This window comes from Oryzias latipes, chromosome 1, assembly GCF_002234675.1.
Source record: "Oryzias latipes chromosome 1, ASM223467v1".
Taxonomy (NCBI): Eukaryota; Metazoa; Chordata; class Actinopteri; order Beloniformes; family Adrianichthyidae; genus Oryzias; species Oryzias latipes.
Window position 1 is genome coordinate 23398524 of NC_019859.2, and position 24462 is coordinate 23422985.

The following is a 24462-nucleotide window of genomic DNA, read 5'->3' on the forward strand; positions in this document are numbered from 1 at the left end:
TTTAACATCATGTCAAATTTTAAGCAGGATCATGGTTGTTGATTAGGGTAGGGTGCATTGGAGTGCATGTTAACCCATGTGCTATCCGGTGTGGTCAAGATGACCATTGACGTGTTCTCCCTACCATGACAAAGTGGATAAAGGTGGAAAGGATTTCATGTAATCCATGGAAACCAGTGAAGATCACTAATCATTGAAGAAAAAAGTTCAGTGCACTGTCTTGTGGGGTCTAGATGACCCACCTCCCAATGTTAAAGTACCTAGGATAGCACAAGGGTTAAATGAAAGTTGGATCCAGACCAGGGTTTATTGGTTTGCTTTTTTTTTCACAAGTATAAATGCTCGTCTGAACTCTGGTCCTCCTCAGAGGTCCTTCTCACACTCAAAAAAAGGAAATTACCAGCCAATTAAGTTAACGAAAAAGTAACTTGTCATTTCAACCAGAAAATTTTATGTTTGTAAATCTTACGTGAATGAATCATGTCGATTGTACATAAAAAGAATCCATTTAAAAGTTACTAATTTCAATCATGTTGATCCAACATGATACCATTAAATTGGATGCATTAGTAATCGCAAGGAATTGTGGGATACCATTTTCTTTGTCTATCTGGGCAGATTTGGGTCTAAGTGTGAGTTTTTGTCCATGGGTTTTATTGTCTAGCTGTTTTACTCTGTTTTAACTAGTGATTTAAACTGTTATGTTTATTTTTTTTTGCACCATGAGTTAAAGTTTGGTAGAGGATGAAGACCAACCCCCTTGTGTGGCAAACTGTTAATGTTCCAATACTTAACACAGAGTTCGCGGTAATTGAGCTCCTGTCTTGTGATGGACTTTGCTGGGTAATTCATGTCTTTGATGTGAAAATTAGAAGACCCATTGGTTGTAACTTTGGAACAACATATCAATTACAGATGAATAAATAAAATTATAGAAATAAATAGAAATTCAAGTTAAATAAACTTAATTTACTTAGGTGTGACCAATTGAAGTGATTCAATTAAATTGGATCAACTTTTTTCTTTTTAGAGTGAGCAACAATATCAATTTAAAGTTGGGTGCAACTGCTCTATTTAAATTGAATCAACTTAAATTTATTAGTTTGAACCTAAATACATTAAGTTGACCCAACCTAAATTCATTAAGTTGAGCCAACCTAAATAAATTAAGTAGGACCAACATGATTCATTTTTGTTCAAGTAACGCAATCTAATCATGTGGAAATCCTTTCCATAATTTTTTTATGTTCATTTAAAGTGAACGTTTTTTGAGTGCAGAGGAATGGTCTCAGGTTCACATCAGGATGAACTAAAAATCACACTATACATTGCAATGTGAATACCTCTCTTCTACTCGTTTAAACACCAAGCATCTTATTGGGACTGGAAGTTCGTCTGCTCAAAACCAAGCATAGTCATACCTAATATTTTAAAAATGGGACCCAATGCCTCCCTACTTGACACTCAGCATCAATGAGTTGGTTCCTGAATTCAGCTGTGTCTGCTGCTCACCGCTCCCCACACACCTAGGTGCATAACAGCTAACCAGACTGTGACTTTAACCCTTGTGATATCTTAGATGACCCCACCCTTACATTGACGGGTTATTCCTACTATGACAAAGGTGGATAAAGGTGGAAAGATTTCATGTAATCCATGGACACCAGTGAAGATCACAAATCATTGAAGAAAAAAGGTTCAGAGCATCCTCTACTGTCTGCAGGAAAGGGCAGGGCTGCCTGTTCTTCCTGAGGAGGTATTTTGATGTCTGCAGCAGCATGCTCCACATGTTTTACTTGCCTGGGGTGGCATGCATCTTCATATTTGCTGCAGTCTGTTGGGGCAGCAGCCTAAAATAGAAGAACTGCAGGAGACTGGACAGGCTGATAAACAGGGCCGGTTCCGTTCTGGGAGGGGAGCTCACATGAGACTGTGGTGGAGGTGAAGCTGGAAAGTAAGTTCATTTCTGCAAGGAATAACATTAACTATCATCCACACAACTATCAGGTTTTTTTTGACAGGAAATGACAAAGATGCTGCCCAAAGCATAACAAGATTATGTGACACCTTCTGCAGCTTCTATTTACATTTAAACAAAAAAGAGGCATTTTCAGAATTATTTATACCCTTTGCAAATTGTCAGTCTATGACAGTCCAAAGCTCCACATCAGGGCTGTCCAACATTGCTATCCATATGATCCACACCCTGTCTGTTTTCCAGCCCTCACTGCACTGCTTGCTGCCAGTAACCTGGCTCAGATATGTCCATCCATCCATCCATCCATCCATCCATCCATCCATCCATCCATCCATCCATCCATCCATCCATCCATCCATCCATCAAATTATTTTTTTAATCTAATTGTGTAACTCAATATTAGTGCTGAACAAAGATTGCACAAAATAATGACTTTTTGCTTACACTAATAATTATCTTGAACAAGAAATGCGAATTCTTTTAAACGAGATGGATCTTCCGTAATTATTTTTTCTACTGTTGTTCCTTTACAATTCCGATTAAAACAACTTGCATGTAAAAGAAAAATAAACTATGACAACAAATGAAACCAGTAACTGCTTTATCTTATCAACAGACTGGCAATTAAATGACAACATGAAATTCAGTTCTTTAGTTGTCAGAAGTTCCAATTAACACCAAAGTGGCCATTCTTACACTTTACTGATATACCCTTACCTTATTATGTTTGCAATAGACTGAATAATCAACACTGTTAGAAATGAGAGGTGCATCATTTACTGGTTACATTCTAGTGTTGAAAACAGGTTTGACCTGATAGAAAAAACTTATAAGAAAGATTTTCAGGGATATGAAGAGAATCTCATTAGGGAGTCAATACATATAAGGGCCTTAGAAATAGTGAAAAGGACCTCAAAATCACAATTAAATTATAGTTTAGGAGAAAACATCTTAGAAGCTTAATTATATAAGCAGTGGTGATTGAACCAGAATCACTGGTAACTCAATTTGTTCCAAAAAACTCACTTTCACTCATACTGTTTATATTATGCTTTAGAATGGCAAATTTAATCATTCATAAGCAAATTATAACTATGAAAATAAAATTATCCTTTACCAAAAATAAAGTTGCCAGGGGCACCAACCTGAAATCAGGGTTCGGTTGAGCTATGCAGCTTCATCAGTGATTAATAATAATGGATTGGATTTATCTATGCTTTTCCAGACACCCAAAGCGTTTCCATTGTGTCCATTATTCATTCACTCTTCATTCATACTTGGTGATGGTAGAGGTGTGGCTGCCAGTTCGCGCCTACGGTCCCTGTGATCATCACCTGGATCATTCATGCCCATTCATACTGGTAGGCAGTAGCGTTAAGGGTCTTGCCCAGGGGCATCCACTGGGTGATGTTAATTGCTCGTTATATGGTAACTGCCCCCAGTACCACTGTTTATTCCCCTCCGGGAATCAAACCCTTGATTTCTGCGCGGCACCCTTCTACCTTACCAACCGAGCTGCTGGTTAAATTCAGTTCAATGCAAAGAAGAAAAAAAGTTTTTGGAAGAAAAAAGTTTTTTTAGCCTTTCTTTGGGATATTTATTATAAATAAACAGTTAAACAAGAAAAAAAGCTCACACGAACTAATGACAGTCATTCTTACTAAATGATGAGGTGTATGGAGGTGCGCACACAGTGGTTAAAAATAAACACTACATTCCTTTTTGCTCACACACAAATCACATTTAAACTTGAGCACGTAAAATAAATCTCTCAGCGCTTTTGAATGTCTGGTTTAATACAGTATGCTGTTGTTCACCGTTCAGCTTTTCCCATTAGGGGTCGCCACAGTGAAACAGCTTTCCTGATTTTATGTTGGATGCCCTTCCTGATGCATAAATCTATCAGTTTAGCTATGTGGGCTTCCACAATGCTGGTCCATCATCAATTTGAATAAACAATTTCATTTCACACAAAGCAGGGTTCATTTATTTATTTATTTATTTTTTCAAACAAAGTTACATGATACATTTCTAGACAACATCTTTTTATAGTTTTTGTTATTTTTTACTTCTTATCAGAAAATTGTATGGTTACTTTTTCCCCACTGGATATAAATTATGGCCTGTCGGAGTCTGCTTTCATGATTTCATCTTCTGCTACTTTATTTGCCTGTACAAAAATGTCTAGTTTGCAATTCATTGTGCTCTTTCTGCCACCACTGAAAGCCATAATAGATTTGATCTCATTGGTAGGACAACTGTCATTGTGCAAAATGGGATTTGTAGTGTTTTTCATGGAAGAATATGCACAAAGACACAGACTTAAAACATTATCTCGCTTTTCGTAGATATCAGATATTTGTTCTTCCAATTCCTTGTCATTTCTACCATTCTAATGTTTTTTTTTACACTTGGATATTGCTGTATGTCTTTGTCCAAAATTTTCCCTCATGTTTCTTTTTTTAAATTTGCGTAACTAAATAGTGGCAACTTCTGTTTTTACAACCATGACTGTTTTTTAGCTAGTAAAGTTTGTTTTTCTCAAAAGAAACCTTCTTCATGTGGACAATTATGTAAATTGGAAATGTTCAAAACAGGTCTGATATCTAAACATGAGCTACAGAAAAGACAACCTGCCTCCCAGCTTGGGGAGGACCTGCATTTTTCTAAATGTCAAACGACAGGAAGATATCGTGGCCTTTCTAAAATGTTTGCAGTTCTCAAAAGAGTCCATGTTATTATTAGTCTGTAAGACTAAAATTCTGTGTGCCAACAGTTAACCTGTGACTCTAAAACAGTATTTTCTTCATTCAATCATTTATCTATTCGTTTATTTAATGTTATGGCACTCTCATTATTTATAAAGTTAAATCCTAAAAAAACATTTTTAAAATTTGAGACAGTGACCAAATGCAAAAAAGTACAAATTTCAGTTTATTCTTCGTGGTTTTTGAAGGCGTCATAATTTAAGAAAACATTTAACATGGATAATAATACACGGATTTGAATGAAAAGAGAAGCATTTCCTTTTTTTAGGTGAATAGAATGCTTGTGTATGTTGGTATGGAGCGCCTATAGTGTTTTAAAGACATGTGACTACTGCGACTTGATGCATGTGTAGCTCCTCTTGAAAGGAAAATGCCGCTGCCTTAAACAAATAACATGGGTACCAACGGAAAAGAGGAGGAGTACACACTGTTGTATGGGATTAATGGCAATGCTGTGAGGAAGGAGGGAGGGGAGATGGGATACTCCACGGAGGCTGTGGCAGAGGTGGTGGGTGGGGGAGGCTGGGGGAGACCACTGTGGCAGGGGGAGCAGAGGAGGAAAGACAGGGAGGGAGGGATGCTGGTGAAGCCACGGGTATTCATGAGAGCCGCAAGTGTTTTTTTCTTCGCGCTTTGGTGATGCACTTTAATGTCTGCAGACAGACGGAGGGAGCGGGACAGACAGAAGGTGAAGCCCAGCCCATCTTACCGTTGATCTTCAGACGATCAAGGTGAGTGTGTGTTTTTTTTCTTTTTCATTCTGGCATTTGGCAGTGGGTGTGTTTGTTTATGTGTGTTTCTGACATGAATCTCCTGCCAGTCACACACTGCATGACAGGAAAGCAGTTCTCATGTATGCATGCTTGCGTGCTTCTTTCTTTCCATACATTTACATTTGTGGGTTTTGCAACAGACCAGCAGGTTGGTAGCTGAGCTGCATGCTGATGAATTGATGCTTGTTTTTTTTAAGCTACTCTTTCTGTTATGAAGATGGGACTGGTGGCAGCCAGTTGTGCGTATGGCTTAAATTTATTCGATGTCTGTGTATATATGTCACTGTGTCACCATCTGTTTGATTTATTTTCATTATTTCACCATGCAGATCTGGTTTTTGTGCTGAGCATGTACTCTCACTAGAGGTCTGTTTATCTGTGACCCTGGTGAGAGTCACCACCATGGCTACCCGTCTATACCAGCTCAGTCGGAAACCCTCTGATATGCTGAATCTTTACCGACCAATGGAATTAGGTCAACTGAGACTGCTCAGAGTAATTATATAACATCAGGGAGCTTTGGTGGTGCAGTATCTGCTCAGGATTGGCCACGCTGAAAGTACGGCTCCTTCAAGGCCACAGCAGACCAAAACATTTTGTTTGAGCTGCCACGTTTTTACTAATTGATGAGATGAACTCATACATTGTGAATTTAGTCAAGAAACTAAAATGTAAATATTTTCTTCATGAACATTTCCCCTTTTTTCTGAGTTGCCATTCCTTTCTGAGGTAAAAAAGGGATTTTTATCTTTTTTTTACATTTCACTGTATGATCGCATATCATTCAATTGTGACACAAAAAAGGAAGAAAAAAAATTGGAAAACAGCTTTTTTCTAACATTTTCTTTTTTCTTTTTTTAGGAAAATGCAAACCAGGATGAATACAGTCAAACTGAATTGGGTCTTTAAATACTGAGGATTCCCAGATGAGGCAGCCACATGAACAAAGACTTATTAAACAGCATTTGGATCCAAGTGACCAACCAGATTGTGGAACACCTACCTGAGAAAGGAAACAAGAAGGAAGGATTTAAGGAAATCAATTTGAACTCACAAGTCTTGGGATTTTTCCATTTTGTGGAATACTGGAAAATTCTTATGCAAACAGTTCTCTCAGATGGATGGATAAATATTTTGGAGTTCCAGGAAAGATGCCCTTTCGTCGTGAACTCTGAGAGGGGCTACCCACAAGCTGCTGCCAAAGAACAACAGCACCACTTGATCTTTTCTTTTAAACGTGTACTTCCTTAACCTTTGGCTTTTAGAAAATAAAACATCAACAGCCGCAACCCAAACCTGGAGCTACAAGAGGATGCGTAAATGCCCTCTTTTACTTTCACCGCAAATGATACCTGGTTGACTCATTTCAAGATTGAGGTTTGGAAATTGAGCGGAGGAGCTGTAGCTGACTCAGCACCGATGGGGGCCCCCTGTGACCTGGTCTGACCCCAGTTTGAGCTTGCTGTGACCATTGACCTCTCCGGTCCTGGCTCTCCACCTGCTCTGCTGCCTGGGTTCTGGAACGCTCCGCCCTGAGGCCCAGAACGAGCCAATCAGTATGAAGAAGAGCCGCAGCGTGCTGTCGGTGACAGGAGAAGAGGTGAGACAGAGAGATCAACAGTAAGGAAAAATTAACCGTCTTTATAGTGGGGGCTGTGAGACTGCATGCTCGGGCTAATTTTTTGGCTGGACTGTGTGTGTATTCATGTACAATACAAAACACCCAAGCTCTAGTTGTTCTTAATTGATAGAGCTTTTGTTCAAATGGACATTTTACATCCTCCAGCCCACATTCCCACAGCCTGATTCCCTCTGTAACACTATTCTGTAAGCGAGTTCCCAAACATGCACCATGCGTAAATGAGCGGAAAGGGTGTTAAAACCACATGGTACCTAATATTCCTGCAATGATTGTGCTAAGCAGCTGCCCATACGCTCTTGGACATGCGTGTGAATGTGAGCATCTGTCCACATCTAGGTCTGGACAACATCAAACGCAGCGAGGAAGCAACACGGCGCTGTTGCTTAGCAACTGCTACCATTCCCCCCAGTGTTTTGTTGCTACGGTGCTGCAGTGCAGATCCGCCTCCATAAGCTCAGCCTGTAGAGGCCCATACTCGGAGACACTAACACGTAGCCTGACACATGCACAGTCCCACATGCACACAAACACACATTCATTATTTAGTCACCCGTTTTCTGTGGGAGTTTCTTCACTTTTAGGCACTAGAATACATCAGGACATCTCAGAATAAATGTGCCATCATACAGTAGCTGTTGTGATGACAAATACTCTTATTACTTAATCCTATTGTTTATTCTATAATATTATATTATATAATTAACAGTGTTTTAACAATATTTATTTCAATGATCTTTTTCGATGTGTATTCTTTTCTACTGTTGTGCAGGACAATGACATAAATGTAACAGATACTGTGGAGAAGGCGGAGTCATCACGCTACAGCCGATCTTACACGTCGGGGGCCACGCTGGGGGCTGAGCTGCGCAGAGGGAGAAGCAGGAGACTCTCTCCTAGTCTTCAGGTACTGGAATACAACACTAGCATCTTTTTCTACTCAGGGTTTCAGGGCATAAAGGGAAGCTGTGGGCCTCTGCAAAAGAAAGGGTTTTCTTTCAGATGTTTGAAACCTGTCACTTAGACATACAGCATTCATGGTGATCTGAAAGGCCAAGTTAGGCATGCTCTGAGCAAGTTATTCGATGATTTTTTTTTTTTTTCAAAGTCAAAGTCAGCTTCATTGTCAAGTATGCTGCATCCATAAGACATACAGCACAGATGAAATTGCTTTCCTCTCACCCCACAGTGCAAGCAGCATATAAAATAATAAATAAACGACTTAAAAATAGATAAAAAGACAGTAATAGTAGGAGGATAAAAAGACAGTAATAGTAGGAGGTAATAATAGTAATAATTTCTTCAACAAAAAAATTTAATGATAACATTTAGCATTAATAAGAGGAGGAAATTTACCGGTACATTTTCATTTTGATGCACTCAAAAATGCTTTTCTTCACAAACATTTTCCTTCATTATGTACTCACAATTTACAATAGGTTTAGGTTAGAATATAACATCTAAAATCTGCCAGTTCTTAGTTTTAGCATTATTCTCGACTTAATTTACTTAATTTTACTTAGGTTGCACAAAATTAATTGAATTTGCCAACATATACCTATTTTAGTTGCATCAAAGGCAACCTTATCTAAATGAAAAAATGGATAAAGTTACCCTTTAGCGTAATTATGGAAACAACTTAATTCAAAATAAAATTGTTCCTGAATTATAATTACTACTGTTGATAGTGGAGCTTTCATGTAAAACATCTGATGTGTCATATATATATATATATATATATATATATATATATATATATATATATATATATATATATATATATATATATATATATATATATATATATATATATATATTTTTTTTTCTTTCTTTTTCATAAAACTAGATGGTAAGCAACATATGTCTTCAAATAATATGTGGTCAACCATTCCAAGAAACAAGAATAAAGAATGATTTGTAAAAAAACATCTTGTGGGTCGAAAAATTAGAACACCCATCATGAAAACAACAGCAGTCAAAACAATCAGTGTTTCCCAATAAAAGGTATCTGTCTATTTCTTCGACAATTTCATTTTTCCTTCTTTCGACCACTTCAAATAAATTAAAATTGTTCTCGTGAACCTCACATGATTAAGCAATAGGAGGTATTTATGACTTTCGAGAGCTTTTTATATACCTCCTTTTGCTTAATCATAGTTTTTGTCTTGCTTCAAACTATGTGTGACCTGGTGAAAAAGTTTGTAATAGTAATAAGTAATTTTTCTTATTTAAATGAGTAAAAAACATGATCTAAAACAGGGGTGGGCAATTCCAGGCCTCGAGGGCCGGTGTGTCTGCATGATTTCCAGATACTCTTGCCCTACTCATGGCTGATTACCTGGTTCAGGTGTGTCCAGCCAATAATCTTGCCCTACTCATGGCTGATTACCTGGTTCAGGTGTGTCCAGCCAATCAGAACATGCCAGAGCAGGGTATGCTGGAAAACATGCAGGACTGCGGCCCTCAGTGCCCACCTCTGATCTAAAACATGGTTTTATCTGTTCAGCACACCCTCCCATTCTTTTTTTTTAAAGGAAATATTAGGTGAAATTAGGTCATTTCCATTAAGGTTTTAAAATTTTCGACCTACAAGAACACCAGACCCATTTTTCTAAAAAACAAAACCAAAAAAAAACAAAAATGAAGTGGAATATTACACTGACCAAGTGGACCAAAGAACACTTTTCTGATGTTTTATTTTTTGTTACAATACCATCACATGGGCTAAAATTCTAAAGGCCCTTTGATGCTCAAGGAATTACTTGAATGATGATGAGAAAAAAATCCCAGTTCTAGTTTTCTCATTCACATCAAAATACATCAAAAGAATGCCAAGAGTGTGCAAAGCAGTAATCAAAGCAAAATGTGGCTACTTTGAAGAACCTTTATGACATATTTTCAGTTGTTTCACACTTTTTTGTTGTATATAATTCCACATGTGTTAATTCATAGTTTTGATGCCTTCAGTATGAATCTATAATTTTCATAGTCATGAAAATAAAGAAAACTCTTTAAATGAGAAGGTGTGTCCAAACTTTTGGTCGGTACTTTTTTTCTTCTTTCTTTTTCTAGATATTTTGCATGCGTTGAAATTGTGATACAACAGACATTTGTACATTTAAAAAGACAGGAGTGAGCTTTTTCTGAAAAAAATAGTCAATTTAACAGAATTTTTGAGTAGTGAATATTGTTTTCAATATGTTGTCATTTTATTGTGTTTTCTTTTGAATCTGTACAGTGTCCTTGGGTGTTCTGAAAGGCGCTTTTTAAAATAAAATGTATTATTAATTATTTTTTAATTAGTTTCCAGTTTTTCCCTAAAATAAAAGTGAACGGATGTAATCAAGTACGTATAAAGGTAGAAAAGCGTCAGCTTTTTTTTATGTTAAAATGTATCTTGTTTCTTCAGGTACCCTGCTGGCTCCGCCCACGAGATCGAACTCGTTCTCCAGACGTCCTGAGCAATACATCCCGTCCCACAACTCTCCCCCTACGAATTCCACCACGCATCTCCATCACACAAGCAGATGCTGACAGGTCTGCACACACTTATTTATTCTTCTCAAACCACTGACTTTGCAGTTGTTGCCTTACAAGAGATTTTTTTCTCCCCTTCTTTTAGTTACGAAGCAGAAAATGGCGTCTCCTCAGGTCACACCCCTCTGGGTTCCCAAAGCCCAAGCCTCACGTTGCACTCCTCCTTCACTCAGGGTCAGAGAAGAGAGTCGTTCCTGTACCGATCTGACTCAGACTATGACATGTCACCAAAGACAGTCTCTCGTAATTCTTCCCTTGCCAGTGAAGGGTAAGACTCAGATAGAGCTGCACATATTATTTACAGAAACCTGCTCTCATTTTTGCAACTCTGATCTTCTGTCATTAGGCACACAGCAGAGGACTTCATTGTCACACCTTTTGCTCAAGTGAGAGACAATAATTCACTTTATCTTATTCATACAGTATATGTTTTATGTTGCTTTTATTTCTCTGAAGCAGTTATATATTCACTGCCTTGCTTTCACCACTGTAACATTTAAACGTTGTGTAACTGTTCTTTTTCAATAGGACACTTAATGAAATGACTTGAGTTCATTCACTTCTTGGCTGGCTAGACACCTTTGTCTAGTTTCCTGTTAAGCATTTTCATTTGTTTATCACGTGGACATGTAGGTACTGGCCAGTCTGCGATCAGTACGGAGCAACTTCACCATTCTCGCCAACGTCACCACACCAACGATCAAGTCAGTGGCAACCAATTGTTATTGAATGTCACAGAATTCAAATCTCATTAACTCAACAGTATGTTAATGAATAATGCAAAACAAATTCTGCCAAAGTGCATTGGCATTTGACGAATGTTGCTTCTGCTCAACAACAACTGAAGACACATTTGTGTCAACACTGACATTAGTGGAAAACTGACCATTAATGCACCTAGGCCAGACTTCCAGCATAATTAGTCCATTCATTATTCTTCCCCTTAAATTTTGTCACACAGTACATGGATAAAGGCTCACTTAAAAATTATGAAGTTTAGATGTTTAGCATGGAAATAAAAAAAATGAACTTTTTGTGCCGTCATTTTTGAGCTTCTTTTTAAATATAAAGAATTTATTTTACTTCTATGTCTTTTATATGTAAAACATCTTTTTGACTAAATAAGTTTTAGCAGCAAATAACTATGTAAAAAGCTAAAACAAAAACTAAAATAACAGCTCCTCAAGCAGCACCCGATTTAGAAACAACAAGCGTAAATCTTTCTTTTTCCAGATTTAATTTGAAATTTGGCCCAAATCTTTTGTCTTAAATGACTAACTATTTCGTTTTCAGGAGATCTCCACTTGGTGGAATGTGCGTCAGTCCCAGGCCAACACTGTCAGACCAGCAGTACCATCAGCTGGCACTGGACACTCTGGAAGAGCTGGACTGGTGCTTGGACCAGCTGGAAACCATTCAGACTCATCGCTCAGTCAGTGAAATGGCCTCCACCAAGGTATTAAAGAAGGTTTCATTCAGCAAACAGATAACTGATTATAATCATCATTCTTGATCTGATTTCAAAAAACCAATTCTCAGTTACAATACCGCAACTTTGCTGGATTTTTCCTCACAGTTTAAGAGGATGCTGAACAGAGAACTGTCTCATCTGTCTGAGATGAGCCGCTCGGGGAACCAGGTGTCTGAGTACATCTCCAGCACCTTTATGGGTGAGTGAAAATACAAATCGATTCCTGTCAACATCACACGTACGACCTTTGATAAAAAATAAAGCTGCAACACCTGCGTGTTTGTTCCTCCATCTGTAGACAAGCAGAACGAGGTGGAAATCCCTTCTCCAACCCTCAAAGAAAAATCTATGAGTCACATCAGTGGAGTAAGGAAACTGTCTCACAGCTCCAGCCTCTCCAGCGCTTCAATGCCTCGCTTTGGCGTCAACACAGACCACGAGGACGAGCTTGCAAAGGTGCTATTTTGTGTCTGGGTCACCCTGACTCTGTGTGATTCTAACTGAGGGGGAAAATCTCACTCAAACTAGTCAGTCAAGCTTTCATCTTTTTGGATAACCTCCATAGAAACACATTTTTATCCCAATTATTGTTGTTTTTTTCATCTTGAAATATTGTTTTACTTGTATAGAAAAAGTCTTTTTTAGAGACTTTAACCAGTGATAATACCCAAACAGGCTAAAATTTGCTGAGTGGCTTTAGTGACCCTTCTCATGATTGCTTAAAATGCAGGACAGCCTCACAGAATCACATACTATCAGTATTCAAAGTGGAAGCTGATTTATCTCTCAGAAATAAATTTTGCATTTTCATTTTTTTTGCCATGACTTGAGTTTTTGGCTGCTTAATGACCCAGTGGTTCACCAACTTATTGTCGTCATTAACATATGAAAAACTATTTAATTATTTTAATTTTATGTCACACCAGTCAAGGTCAGTGAGGTTGCAAGTCAGGTAGGTACTTACTATGAGTTGGGCGGGTCATTCCACCAATGTGAGGTCACAGAACGGTGATCTTTTGCTGAGCACCGCAGGGACCACCCACTCCTTTTTATCGGTAGAATGCAGTGAGCAGGAGGGGTACAGACCTGGATGAGTAAGTTTAGATGAAAGGTGTTCAGTTGACTTCTCTGAAAGAGGAATGTCAAATGTGTTCATCATTTAAGACAACCTTCAGAAGTTGATTTGTTCACGCTGTTAGAATTACATTGCACTAAAACCAAGAGTTGACAATCATCTGCACAAGGAAAAAGTTTTGTTTAATAGTGCAACAATTTTTGGGATGATGCAAAAAAAAAAGTGATTGTCGAGAATGACAAGAGTTTGTAAGTTTGGGCAAATGGTTCAGTAAGATAAACCACCTATTTTAAATGACCTAAGTATAAAAGTATTGGTCGTAAAACTTTAAACTTTAATCCTGGATAGTGTGGCTACATCTTCATGAAGTAAAACTGAGTTTTAGGTCAACATCTTAGGTCACATCAAAGCATAATTTCAAACTTTTTTGTGTATATAATACACCGTGGATGGTGTTCTCAGTTGTGGTGTAGAATATTCAGTTCTGCCAATCTCTCTGTATTAAAATATGATGTATTGTATATGTTGACAATGAAGGTACCTTCATTAAGGCTCACAGTACTTAAAAGTCATTCAACCATTCCAAAACAAATGTATGCACCGCAGGCAGGGGTCAGCACGTGATGCCCTAAACTGGACCGCGATCTGGGGCAGGAAAAGCAGGGTAATTAGCTATGGATGTGTGTCCTGGTCATTTACTATACATTAGAACTGGACTGAGAGCCCCCCTCCCCCTTTGTGTTTCAAACAGGAAGTCCCCACTGGCACCTAGAAGCCAAAATCCCTATTGAGAAATAAACAGCTGTTACTCAGTTATTCTGTTTGTAGAAACAAACAGAATAACTTTGCTACTGTACCTTCTTGCTTTGCTACCTTTGTTTTTGCCAATATTTTATCATAAATGTTTTTGGTGTAAGCTAAATCCAATTTTAACCCTTGTGCTTTCCTATTGGGTCAAGATGACCACTGACATGTTCTCCCTACCATGACAAAGGTGGATAAAGGTGGAGAGGATTTCATGTAATCCATGGAAACCAATGAAGATCACAAATCATTGAAGAAAAAAGTTCAGCGCACTGTCTAGTGGGTCTAGATGACCTCACTCCCAATGTCAAAGTGCCTAGGATAGCACAAGGTTTAAACTGACCAATCAGATGCCTCAATAAAGGCTGCTGGCCCCACATCGAACATTTAGAACGTTTGCCTAACAAGCTCACCCAAGCCAACTTTCAATTAGGTAGGGGTGTGAATGTCCAACTAGCTGATTAGTAATGCTGACCTGATTGGTGAGAGTGGTTGCAAAAAAAATGTAGGCTCAGACCAATTCTAACCCAATGGCTACTTAAAGACATCATCTGGCTCCAACATTGCAGCTGCGTGAAAAAAATGCAGACTGAATTGACTTAATTTGATATGGGTGACGTCACACTCAGTTCTCATACACAGTCAGTGGTACAGCATTGATTGGTTTGGTAGGATTAATTTTTGAAAATTGCTTTGGACAGTCAATAATTGTTAATGGATAGACAGAAAACTGAAGTAAATGCAGACCCACACACAGACAAACACACAACAATGAAATTATCCGCTCCTTTTCTGAAATATAGAAAACTTGTTTTACTGGTTCTCCGTTTTTGACTTAGTGATTTTAAAACTGTCATTGTTACTTAGCATATCAATTATTTGGTACTTAAGACCCTTTTAGCTTGTATGATATTGATAAGCACTTTTGTAACTTTTGAGTTGACATAGGGCTGCACGATATGAGGAAAACTCGCGATTTGTGATTTTAGTGATAAATATTGCGATGAAGATATAAAACAACAAAACACATAATTTCTATTTCAATGCAACACTTTAATGTAAATAAGAGTCCACATAACTTAAATTATGCTCAAAATGACCCTTGTCTACATGGGAGGCAAGCATCTAACATAAAAGGGCTCCATCCGATAGGTCAACAATGTGAAGGCGTCGATCTAATTGGTCAAATGCATAAAAGGATTTATTCGATTCGTTAAACAATTTAAGTTACCATAAGATTGTTTTAGCACATTTAAGGTAACCATTTTTTGCAAATTTTCGCCATATTTTGCGATGTGCATATTGCACAGCTTGATAACGATAAATTTGGGATTTGTCTGCAGGCCTAGGTTGACATCTTTTCACTATCTTACCTAAAAGTTTTATGCTGTACATTTCTGCTGTTTAACTAGGAGCTGGAGGATCTGGACAAGTGGAGCTTTAACGTATTCAAAGTAGCAGAGTATTCCAACAACAGACCTCTCAGTTGCATTATGTACGCCATCTTCCAGGTAAAACCGGGCTGAACGTGTAGGACCCCTCTCATCTGAACATGTTGATCTTGTGTACGTGATGTTCTCTCATTTCGGAAGCTCAGCCTGTTCTCTTCCCTCCTCAGGAGCGTGAGTTGTTGAAGACGTTTCGTATCCCAGTCGACACTTTTGTCACGTATGTCATGACCCTGGAGGACCATTACCATGGAAACGTAGCGTACCACAACAGTCTCCATGCTGCAGATGTCACCCAATCAACACATGTTCTCCTCTCCACACCTGCTCTGAATGTATGTTCACATACACACTCACAGACAGATAATGATGCAGGCCATATGGTCAGCTCTGTGACTTCCACTCAAAGCACATTTGATTAGAAGATGCCTGATGTCTCCTTTTCTTAGGTTGGAAGCCTTAAAGCTACAACATGTATTCAAGAAACGTAAACCTGTTTTCATTACATTTTTTAAAAAATATATCCAAGTAGACATTTAATTTACTTAAAAAAGATTTTCCTGATTACATATTGTGGTCACCAGGTCCAGTTAAATTTATTATTTTGTATCTTATTTAAATCACAAGATCTGATCAAGTTTCACAAATGTTTAAAGTAACCAAATAGTAAAATGAAAAGTGATTTGTTTTTGCTAAATGTTGCTTTCTAACATACTTTCTGGTAAAACGGACAAAAATTGGGTCTCAAATACACAAAAAGCTTCATAAAAATGCTATAAGTTCATTGTAATTAATCGTCTCCAGTCCAGTGTCTCATCCCAGACAAATTGCATGAAGCAAAACCTAAAAAATGGATTTATGTCTTTAAAACATGTCAAACAATTTAGCAAAAAAGCCATAATTGTCTCGATTATCATCTGCAACCTGGTCCTGGATGAGTGGAAGAACATGGATGGATGGATTGATATCATTAAACTACACACTTTTCAGTGAAGCACAGACTGGAGGTCTTGTTTACTCAGTTCTTGTGGGCTGTTCTTAGTCTGCGTTGGTCAGTATCCGTCTAAAATGGTTTAGGCAGGGACAGTAGTGAACTGACTCCAGTTTCATCCCTGTAAAAATTCTATGATGCATGTTTTCACTGAAATTTGGTCTGTGTCTCCTTCCATGAGATAATGTAGTGCATCTCCGTCTGCTTAATACTACAATTCTATCTATGAATAATATAACTTATTGCAGTTTGCAGTGTGTGCTAAAGCCATTATGATCCCTGATTACCACAAAAAGCAACACCAATGGTTGCTTGAGCAACACAGCTAGATAAAAAGTGGTTTAATAACTCAAATACTCTTATACATGACACAGCCGACTGGGTTCATCTTAACTGGGATACCAGTTCCCAGGAGGAATAGTGAAAAGAAGGCAAGCTGACAGAGGCAGTGTGATGGTTTGGGCAGTGTTCTTCTGTGATCCTCTTTGATCTTTTACAGCCCTTTTCGGGCAGCTTTCCCTCTTGGCTGTGGCCTCTGTCAGAATGATAAAGTTCTGTACTCCCTTTAAAACACTTCAGGAAGGATTTAGGTAGTAAAGAAAAATGTAAGGAGTAGCTTTGGTCATTTTTCTAGACCTCAATGCAATCAAGCGAGTTCGAGAGGAGTTGGACAAACAAATTCATTGACGCCCCACCTTTAAGCAGACAGACGTCTAATGATCAGGTGGAAAAACACAAAAGAGTGTCTTGTTATAAACATTAATATTAACACATTTTAGTTTAAAAGCTTTCAAGATCAAGTATATTAAAGTAATACAAGCAATAATACTAACAGATGTACATTTGTCACTTAACTTCTTCACCAGTTGTCTCCTGTTGATCTTTTCAGGCGGCCTTCACTGATCTTGAGATCCTTGCGGCTCTGTTTGCTGCAGCCATCCACGATGTAGACCACCCTGGAGTCTCCAACCAGTTCCTCATCAACACCAGTGAGTGTGCACAGATGAATGTATGGTCTGTTACATGCCTTATCATTTCCTGTGCTCACACCTTTGACTCTGTGTTCAGACTCAGAGCTGGCCTTGATGTACAACGATGAGTCGGTTCTGGAGAACCATCATCTTGCTGTGGGTTTCAAGTTGTTGCATCAGGAGAACTGTGACATTTTCCAGAACCTCACCAAGCGCCAGCGTCAGAGCCTTCGCAAGCTGGTCATTGAAATGGTCAGGACCTTAATGTTTCTAATTTTTATTTTGTTTGAATCACTACCAACACACAACCAACATGTATGACCTGAATACAAAAGGCAGAACAATGTTTAGAACTATGCTTCAAAGTAGTTACTCTTAAATTTGAACTATAATTCTAACTGAATCCACTTTTAAATACAACTTTTCACCTAGCTCAACATTTGAAGTTACAGATTACCAGATAAATCTGAACTGTTGTAGAGTGCTCAACCCTTGTGCTATCCTAGGCACTTTGACATTGGGAGTTGGGTCATCTAGACCCCACAAGACAGTGCGCTGAACTTTTTTCTTCAATCATTTGTGATCTTCATTGGTTTCCATGGATTACATGAAATCTTCTCTGACTTTATCCACCTTTGTCATGGTAGGGAGAACTCGTCAATGGCCATCTTGACCCCATTGGATAGCACAAAGGTTTCAGGAAAACGTATCACAGTTCAAAAACAACAAATGTTCATTTTGTTTCATTCTGACTTTGCCATCCTAAATCCGTTGTTTTGCAGTAAAACTGCTAACAGTCTCCTTCCAAAGAAAGTCCCTATATCAAAATCCACATACATTTCGTAATATATGTACAAAGTCACTTGTCACCATACACAAAGTCTCTGTGAGAGGTCTTGTTTGTTAAAAAAAGACTTGCTGATTTTGTTTTTGACCTTTTCGGTCCTGTCATTGTTGATTTTCAGACAAACTGTGGAGACGCATTCTAGCCCGAGACTGAGTCTAAAAGAGTTAGAAGAAAAAGAAAGAATGGTAAAGTGTGTGTCTGCCTGCCTGCAGGTATTAGCCACAGACATGTCCAAACACATGACTCTACTGGCTGACCTAAAGACCATGGTGGAGACCAAGAAGGTGACAAGCTCTGGTGTTTTGCTGCTGGATCACTATACTGAAAGAATACAGGTAATATTCCATGACTTGTCAAGTCCTCAGAAGTTACTATTTTCATCTCTTCTAAGAAGAGCCGAGCCTAAGAAAATGTTGTGTTTTTTTCAAGCTTCTAAAAAACATGGTGCACTGTGCAGACCTGAGCAACCCCACCAAGCCTTTACCATTGTACAGACAGTGGACAGAGAGGATCATGGAGGAGTTCTTTCGACAAGGGGACAAAGAGCGAGAAAGAGGGATGGAGATCAGTGCCATGTGTGACAAACACACAGCATCTGTTGAGAAAAGTCAGGTAATCTTCTACATCTTTATGGGTCACCATACCCAGGCTAAGGATGCACCTTAAAGCTGCTGGTGAGTCAAGTGTAAGCAGGTCTTGCTGCTGGGAAAGAAATTATAGCTTCAGCAAAGTCGAAAGTCGGGGTTCAGTTTGGCTTGCCTATAAATTATTGCTGAGTCATGATACAATTGTAGTTCACTGCACTAATTATAGATTTTAATTACAGACAGAACAAAGCAAAACAAAACAGACTTACTCTATTGTTATGTTTTGTCTTTAGCTGGGTTGTCATTGGGGGTTAAAAACTCCTCAGAATTTGTTTTGAACTTGAAATAACTTTAAACCAGCTTTGCACGCATTTTATATTATAATTTCAACAGTTTCAAGAGTTACATATAACTGTCGAAACATTTTGAACATTTTTGGATTTAAAAAACTGTGTGGTTTGTAAATGTAAACATAAAGCCTCTCGTGAGAATTATTAAAGTTTTGTTTGTGATCAGTAACAATTTAGTTTCATGGGTGGCCACTTATTCCCTTCTCTGCTTCTGTGCCGGTCCCAAGCCTGGATAAATTGAAAGGGTTGCGTCAGGAAGGGCATCCGGCGTAAAACATTGCCATTTCACCATGCAGCTCATCCTCGGAAGTGAGGTTGTTTTGCTGTGGCGACCCCTGATGGGAAAAGCTGAAAGAGTATGATGGGTGGCCACTTGCTCACTGAGTTGTCTCACATTTTCTGCAACAGATTACTCCAAAAATATTAATGACACCTGTGACTATTTAACTCTCTTAGACAAGTCTTCAAATTTTGAACTTCACAACAAAAAAAGGAATGTTGAATTCCCAAATGCTGAAGTGCTTGTAATAAAACTACAAACATAGTAGTGTGTACATTTAGGCCGCATAGTCGTCTAGTGGTTAGCACGCTCTCGACTCACAGCGAGTTGGTCCTCGCTCCATTATGTTTGGAGTTTGCGTGTTCTCCTCATACATGTGTGGGTTTTCTCCGGTCACTCCACCTTCCTCCCACAGTCCAAAAAGATGCTTCAAAGGCTTTTATTGGTGAATCTAAATTGCCTCATAAGTGTGAATGTGTGTGTGTCTGTGTGGTTGTGTGGATGCTTTGCGATGGACTGATGAACAAACCCATTGTTTTTTTACAAACCCAGAGGGCTACAGTGAAGAGGTAAAAGCACCACGTTGCAGACCCCTGATCTAGAGCGAACCCCTGCCTTTCCCTGACAGTTGCTGGATAGGCTTTAGCAACTAATTACAAGGACAAAAGCAGGTTTAGAAAATGGATTGATGGATGTTTGCATTTGAATAATTCCCATGTTATGCTGTCTTTTTAGGTGGGCTTCATTGACTACATTGTCCACCCGCTCTGGGAGACGTGGGCTGACTTGGTGCATCCAGACGCCCAGGAGTTGCTGGACACCCTTGAAGAAAACAGAGAATGGTATCTGACCACCATGCCCCAGTCTCCATCACCTCCACCTGACAGACACTTGCAGCACGACCGCTTCCAGTTTGAAATCACCCTTGAGGATCTGGAACATAACAACTACAACCATGTACAACACTTGAGCAGCAACACTGGGAGGAGCGGCAGGAACAACTGGAAAGCCATATGCAATGATGGCAGCACAGATGAAATACAGGAGAGCCACGCAGGAGTGAACGGGCAGGAGCAGAACCATTTTAAAAGGGAGGAGAATGATGGGGAGAGCCACAACAATGAACAGAACGGAGCTCAGGAAGAAAAAGAGGAGGAGACTGCAGAAAAGGAGGAAGCAGAAACAAATGATGAGCAAGTAGAAGGAGTAGAAGAAACAGAGAAGGAAGAAGAGGTACATAATGGAGAAGAACAGGAGGAGACTAACAAAGAAGAGGTTCAGGAGAAAGAAATAACAGGGGAAGAGGTCAATGAGGAAGAGGAAAATGATGCATTAAAGGCTGATAAAGTAGCAGAGAATGGGCTGGAAGAAGACGCCATTGAAGAAATGAACATGGAAACAGAAGAAGAAAACAAAGAGGAAGAAGAAAAGGAAATCAAGGAGACTGAAGTGGTAGAGGAAACAGAAGTGACTGCTGACAAATGTGAGGAAGAGAGAGAAGAGGAGAGTGGTGGGGTGGAGAAAACTATTGAGGTGGGGACAGAAATGGAGGGTGAGGAGGAGGAAGGAACACAGGAGACTGCTAACGAAAATGAGGATGCAGAAGAAGAGGAAAAAGAGGAAGAGCAGATAAACATGGAAGATGAAGGTGAGGAGCAAGGAAAAGAAGAGAATGAGGAGGTTGAAGAAGCTTCCCAGGAGATTGAGGAGGATTAGGTTAAAAGATGTATGAATTTATTGATAAAAAAATGTCATAATTTTAAAAGTTGAGAAGAGACGAAGAGAGCCAGTGATGCTTTGATAAGCTGAAGTCAGGCTACAGAAAAGGATGAAGAGCTGGAGACGCCCTTCTTTCCAAGTAATGTGCTCTGACAACTTGATCATGTGATGCTCCTATATAAAGGCTAGTTCTGATGGCGAAAAAATATCAAAGAGTGATATTTAAGACAAACATGACAGCACTGCAGAGGTGAGAACCTTTCCAATTCTTTCTGGACAACTTGATTGCTCCAGCTGGTGACGGCAGAGACTGGAGTCAGGTTCAGCTGGTGTCTGTGCATCAATCACTGCCATAGGGGACAACCTGGGGCAAAAAAGAGCAGGGGATCAGGTTTAATCAACCTTTTGTAGCTCCTGGGATAAAAAAAAAGAAGTGCTAAACTACATACATGCAAATAAGTGTGTGCCTGTTCTCCACCTCCTGTAGACCATCGCCCGTCATCTCAGTTTCCGTCTACGTCTTATTAAAGAGGAAATAACAGACACGGTTTCAGCCAACTGAGCAGAGTAAAAAAACAAACACCTCTGGAAGGCATTCTCTGTTGTTGTATATGTATTGCAAGACCTCTCCACTCGTTAAAGGACAGCTTGACCTCGTCATGCAGCAACGCAAAAGTGTTTATCCCTTTTGTGACTTTGTCACTGGAATCGTGCCAAACTGCCCCACAACCAGCACTGAGCAATTCCGCCTCCGGACAGAGGAGGGGGCTACTCTTCATGAAGCAATGAAAATGTGGAACCTGGTCAACGGGTGTGATGGTCTTCCACTTTTAATTTTCTTTTTATTTGTTTATTTTTAATTTTGTAAAAGTTGTTTTTGGCACTTTATCTAACACCCCTGTTACATATTTGTACATAGTAAACATGTATTTTATTCTGCTGATGTCACACAATGAATATAAAATAAAATTCACTATTAGGTTTTTCTTTTTTTGAGCGCAGATTCAAAACCATCATGATCAATAATGAATTATGTAAAATGTTGTGGAAGAATCCATTTTAAGCTCCTTAAAATGTCCAACTTTTCTGGTGCAGACAAAAAAAAGAAAAAGAAAAAAAAGACCAAATGAGACCTGCAGAGTTCAGTTTAACCTTTTTTTCTGCTGAGGAAGTTTCCTCCCTGATATGTGAAGATAGCCACAACAAGAGAGTGCAGATGCATTGGAAGTTTGTAAGGGAAACTGTTCTATCTTTAGTGAAGGAAGTAGTTTATGCTATTCAAAGTAGTGATGGATTACTTTTAACCTGCAAGCTGTTCTCTAAACCTTTTTTCATTTCCTTTAATCCTTCAGGCTGAAACCTTTCGACTCTTGTACACTTATGGAAAGATATTTCAGATGTATCCCCTTTCCTAACTGATGGCAGCATGGCATGTGCGTGATCCGTATGAGCTGCCACACGTCCAACAAACACTTTCATGGCTAACAAGAGGATATGCAGATCCTTTGTTTGATAATGTTTGCACCAGAGTGACACTATGTTTGATGTGAATGAACATACTGTCGATAATCTCACAGAACACACAATGTTAAAAAATGTGCCAAACTCTTGTTAAAACCAAAGACGCAAAATGTGTTTTCTGATCTTATCAAATGTGTGATACTATAAATCAGTTCATTATCAAATCCTTGATAGTTGACCTTTGTAGAGAAAGTTAAAATAATAAAAAGATCAGATTCTCCACGACAAAATGTATAATTTATGACAAAAATAACCCTCAAAATACAGACTAGTTTCTAAAATAATATCCTTTAATGTTTACTGTTATATATTTTTTCACCTGTCAGTTATTGGTTGTAAATATTAAGTTAATGTATTTAATAAATAACACCTTATTGATAATACTGACGATGATGATATACGTATTAAACATAACCTGAACAAATCTGACTGAAAAAAAAACATCCATGTCCTTTCAACAACTCTAAAGACTAAATTCGTCTAAAGCAGACTAAAGCTTTTCTCTAGTGTTTCTGACATGCACCTGTTGCACGTTTTCTTTACTCTGTGATCATTTCCTGTTTAATTTTGCAAGTCTGTTGTCTCTAAGTTTCAATTTCATTATTTAATTAAAAAAAAATGCATTCCTTTTTTTAATTTGGTTCTTAACATAGTCAGAGATCTTAAAAAAAATAAAAATAATAAAACATCTTTAAATGTTGCTGCCATTTGGTGCCACATGAAGGAGTTTAGACTGCGCACTTCACAGACTTCACCTGATTCCCAAGAAAAAACAAACTTTCAGCCTCAACTGAGTGAAAAACAAAATTATTTTTCACAAAACAAATAGATGAAATAGATGAAAACATTAGTTGGTTAGTTGACCCCGGGGATTTCCGTCCAATTGCCCTCACTTCTCATGTGATGAAGGTGCTGGAGAGGCTGGTGTTGGCTCAAGTGAGACCGTTGGTGAGCTCTTTTCTGGACCCCCTGCAGTTTGCCTACCGGCCGCGCCTGCAGCAGACTCTACTTCCTAAGGAAGCTGAGGTCTTTCAATGTGTGCAGCAAGATGCTGGGGATCTTCTACCAGTCTGTGGTAGCCAGCACGCTATTCTCATCTGTGGTCTGCTGGGGAAGCAGTATTGCAGTCAGTGACACCAACAGACTGAACAAGCTGATCAGGAAGGCGGGTTCTGTCATTGGCTGCAAACAGGACACATTTGAAACAGTGATGGAGAGGAGGTCACTGAACAGACTCCTCTCAACCATGTACAACCCAGAGCATCCTCTCCCTCGAGGAAATGCGGAGCTCCTTCTCTAGGAGGCTTAGACAGCTCTGCTCCAAAACTGCCCGGTACCAAAAATCATTCATATCCAATGCAATAACCCTGTACAACAACTTACTATGCAAAAGATAACCTTTGCACATTTTTATTATCTATTTATTTAGTTTATTTTCTATTTTGCACATTTCTTTTGCACATCTTTTTACCTGCACTGTTCTGTAAATAGCTTTTTAAATTATACTACCTTGATGTTTGCATTTATGCTACGTTTTCTTTGTTTTGCTTTTTTTTATTTCATTCTAAGTCTTTTTTTCCCTCTGCTGTCAGTTGCTATGGTGACAAATTTCCCACGTGTGGGATCAATAAAGTATTTCTGATTCTGATTCTGATTGACAATCAAATAGAAAATATCTCAAAAAAAGCACTTAAGATCAAAAG

At 38.7% G+C, this 24462-nt stretch overlaps 1 protein-coding gene across 2 annotated transcripts; it reads left to right on the forward strand.

Annotated features, from left to right (window-relative positions):
* The first annotated feature begins 5299 nt into the window (after positions 1-5299).
* Positions 5300-22229, forward strand: LOC101156228 (cAMP-specific 3',5'-cyclic phosphodiesterase 4B). Of its 2 annotated transcripts, none has more exons than XM_011477966.3 (17): positions 5300-5477; positions 6381-7119; positions 7931-8065; positions 10568-10695; positions 10781-10963; positions 11042-11081; positions 11329-11399; positions 11989-12151; positions 12272-12365; positions 12465-12622; positions 15458-15556; positions 15664-15828; positions 17374-17473; positions 17553-17707; positions 18515-18637; positions 18732-18914; positions 20255-22229. In XM_011477966.3, the coding sequence occupies exons 2-17, from the start codon at positions 7078-7080 to the stop codon at positions 21233-21235; spliced, it is 2820 nt and encodes a 939-aa protein (XP_011476268.1). In that variant the 5' UTR covers positions 5300-5477; positions 6381-7077; the 3' UTR covers positions 21236-22229. The 2 variants fall into 2 exon arrangements, with proteins under 2 accessions (XP_011476268.1, XP_020560229.1); XM_020704570.2 differs by lacking the exon at positions 5300-5477 and adding an exon at positions 5559-5667.
* The last annotated feature ends 2233 nt before the right edge of the window (positions 22230-24462 follow it).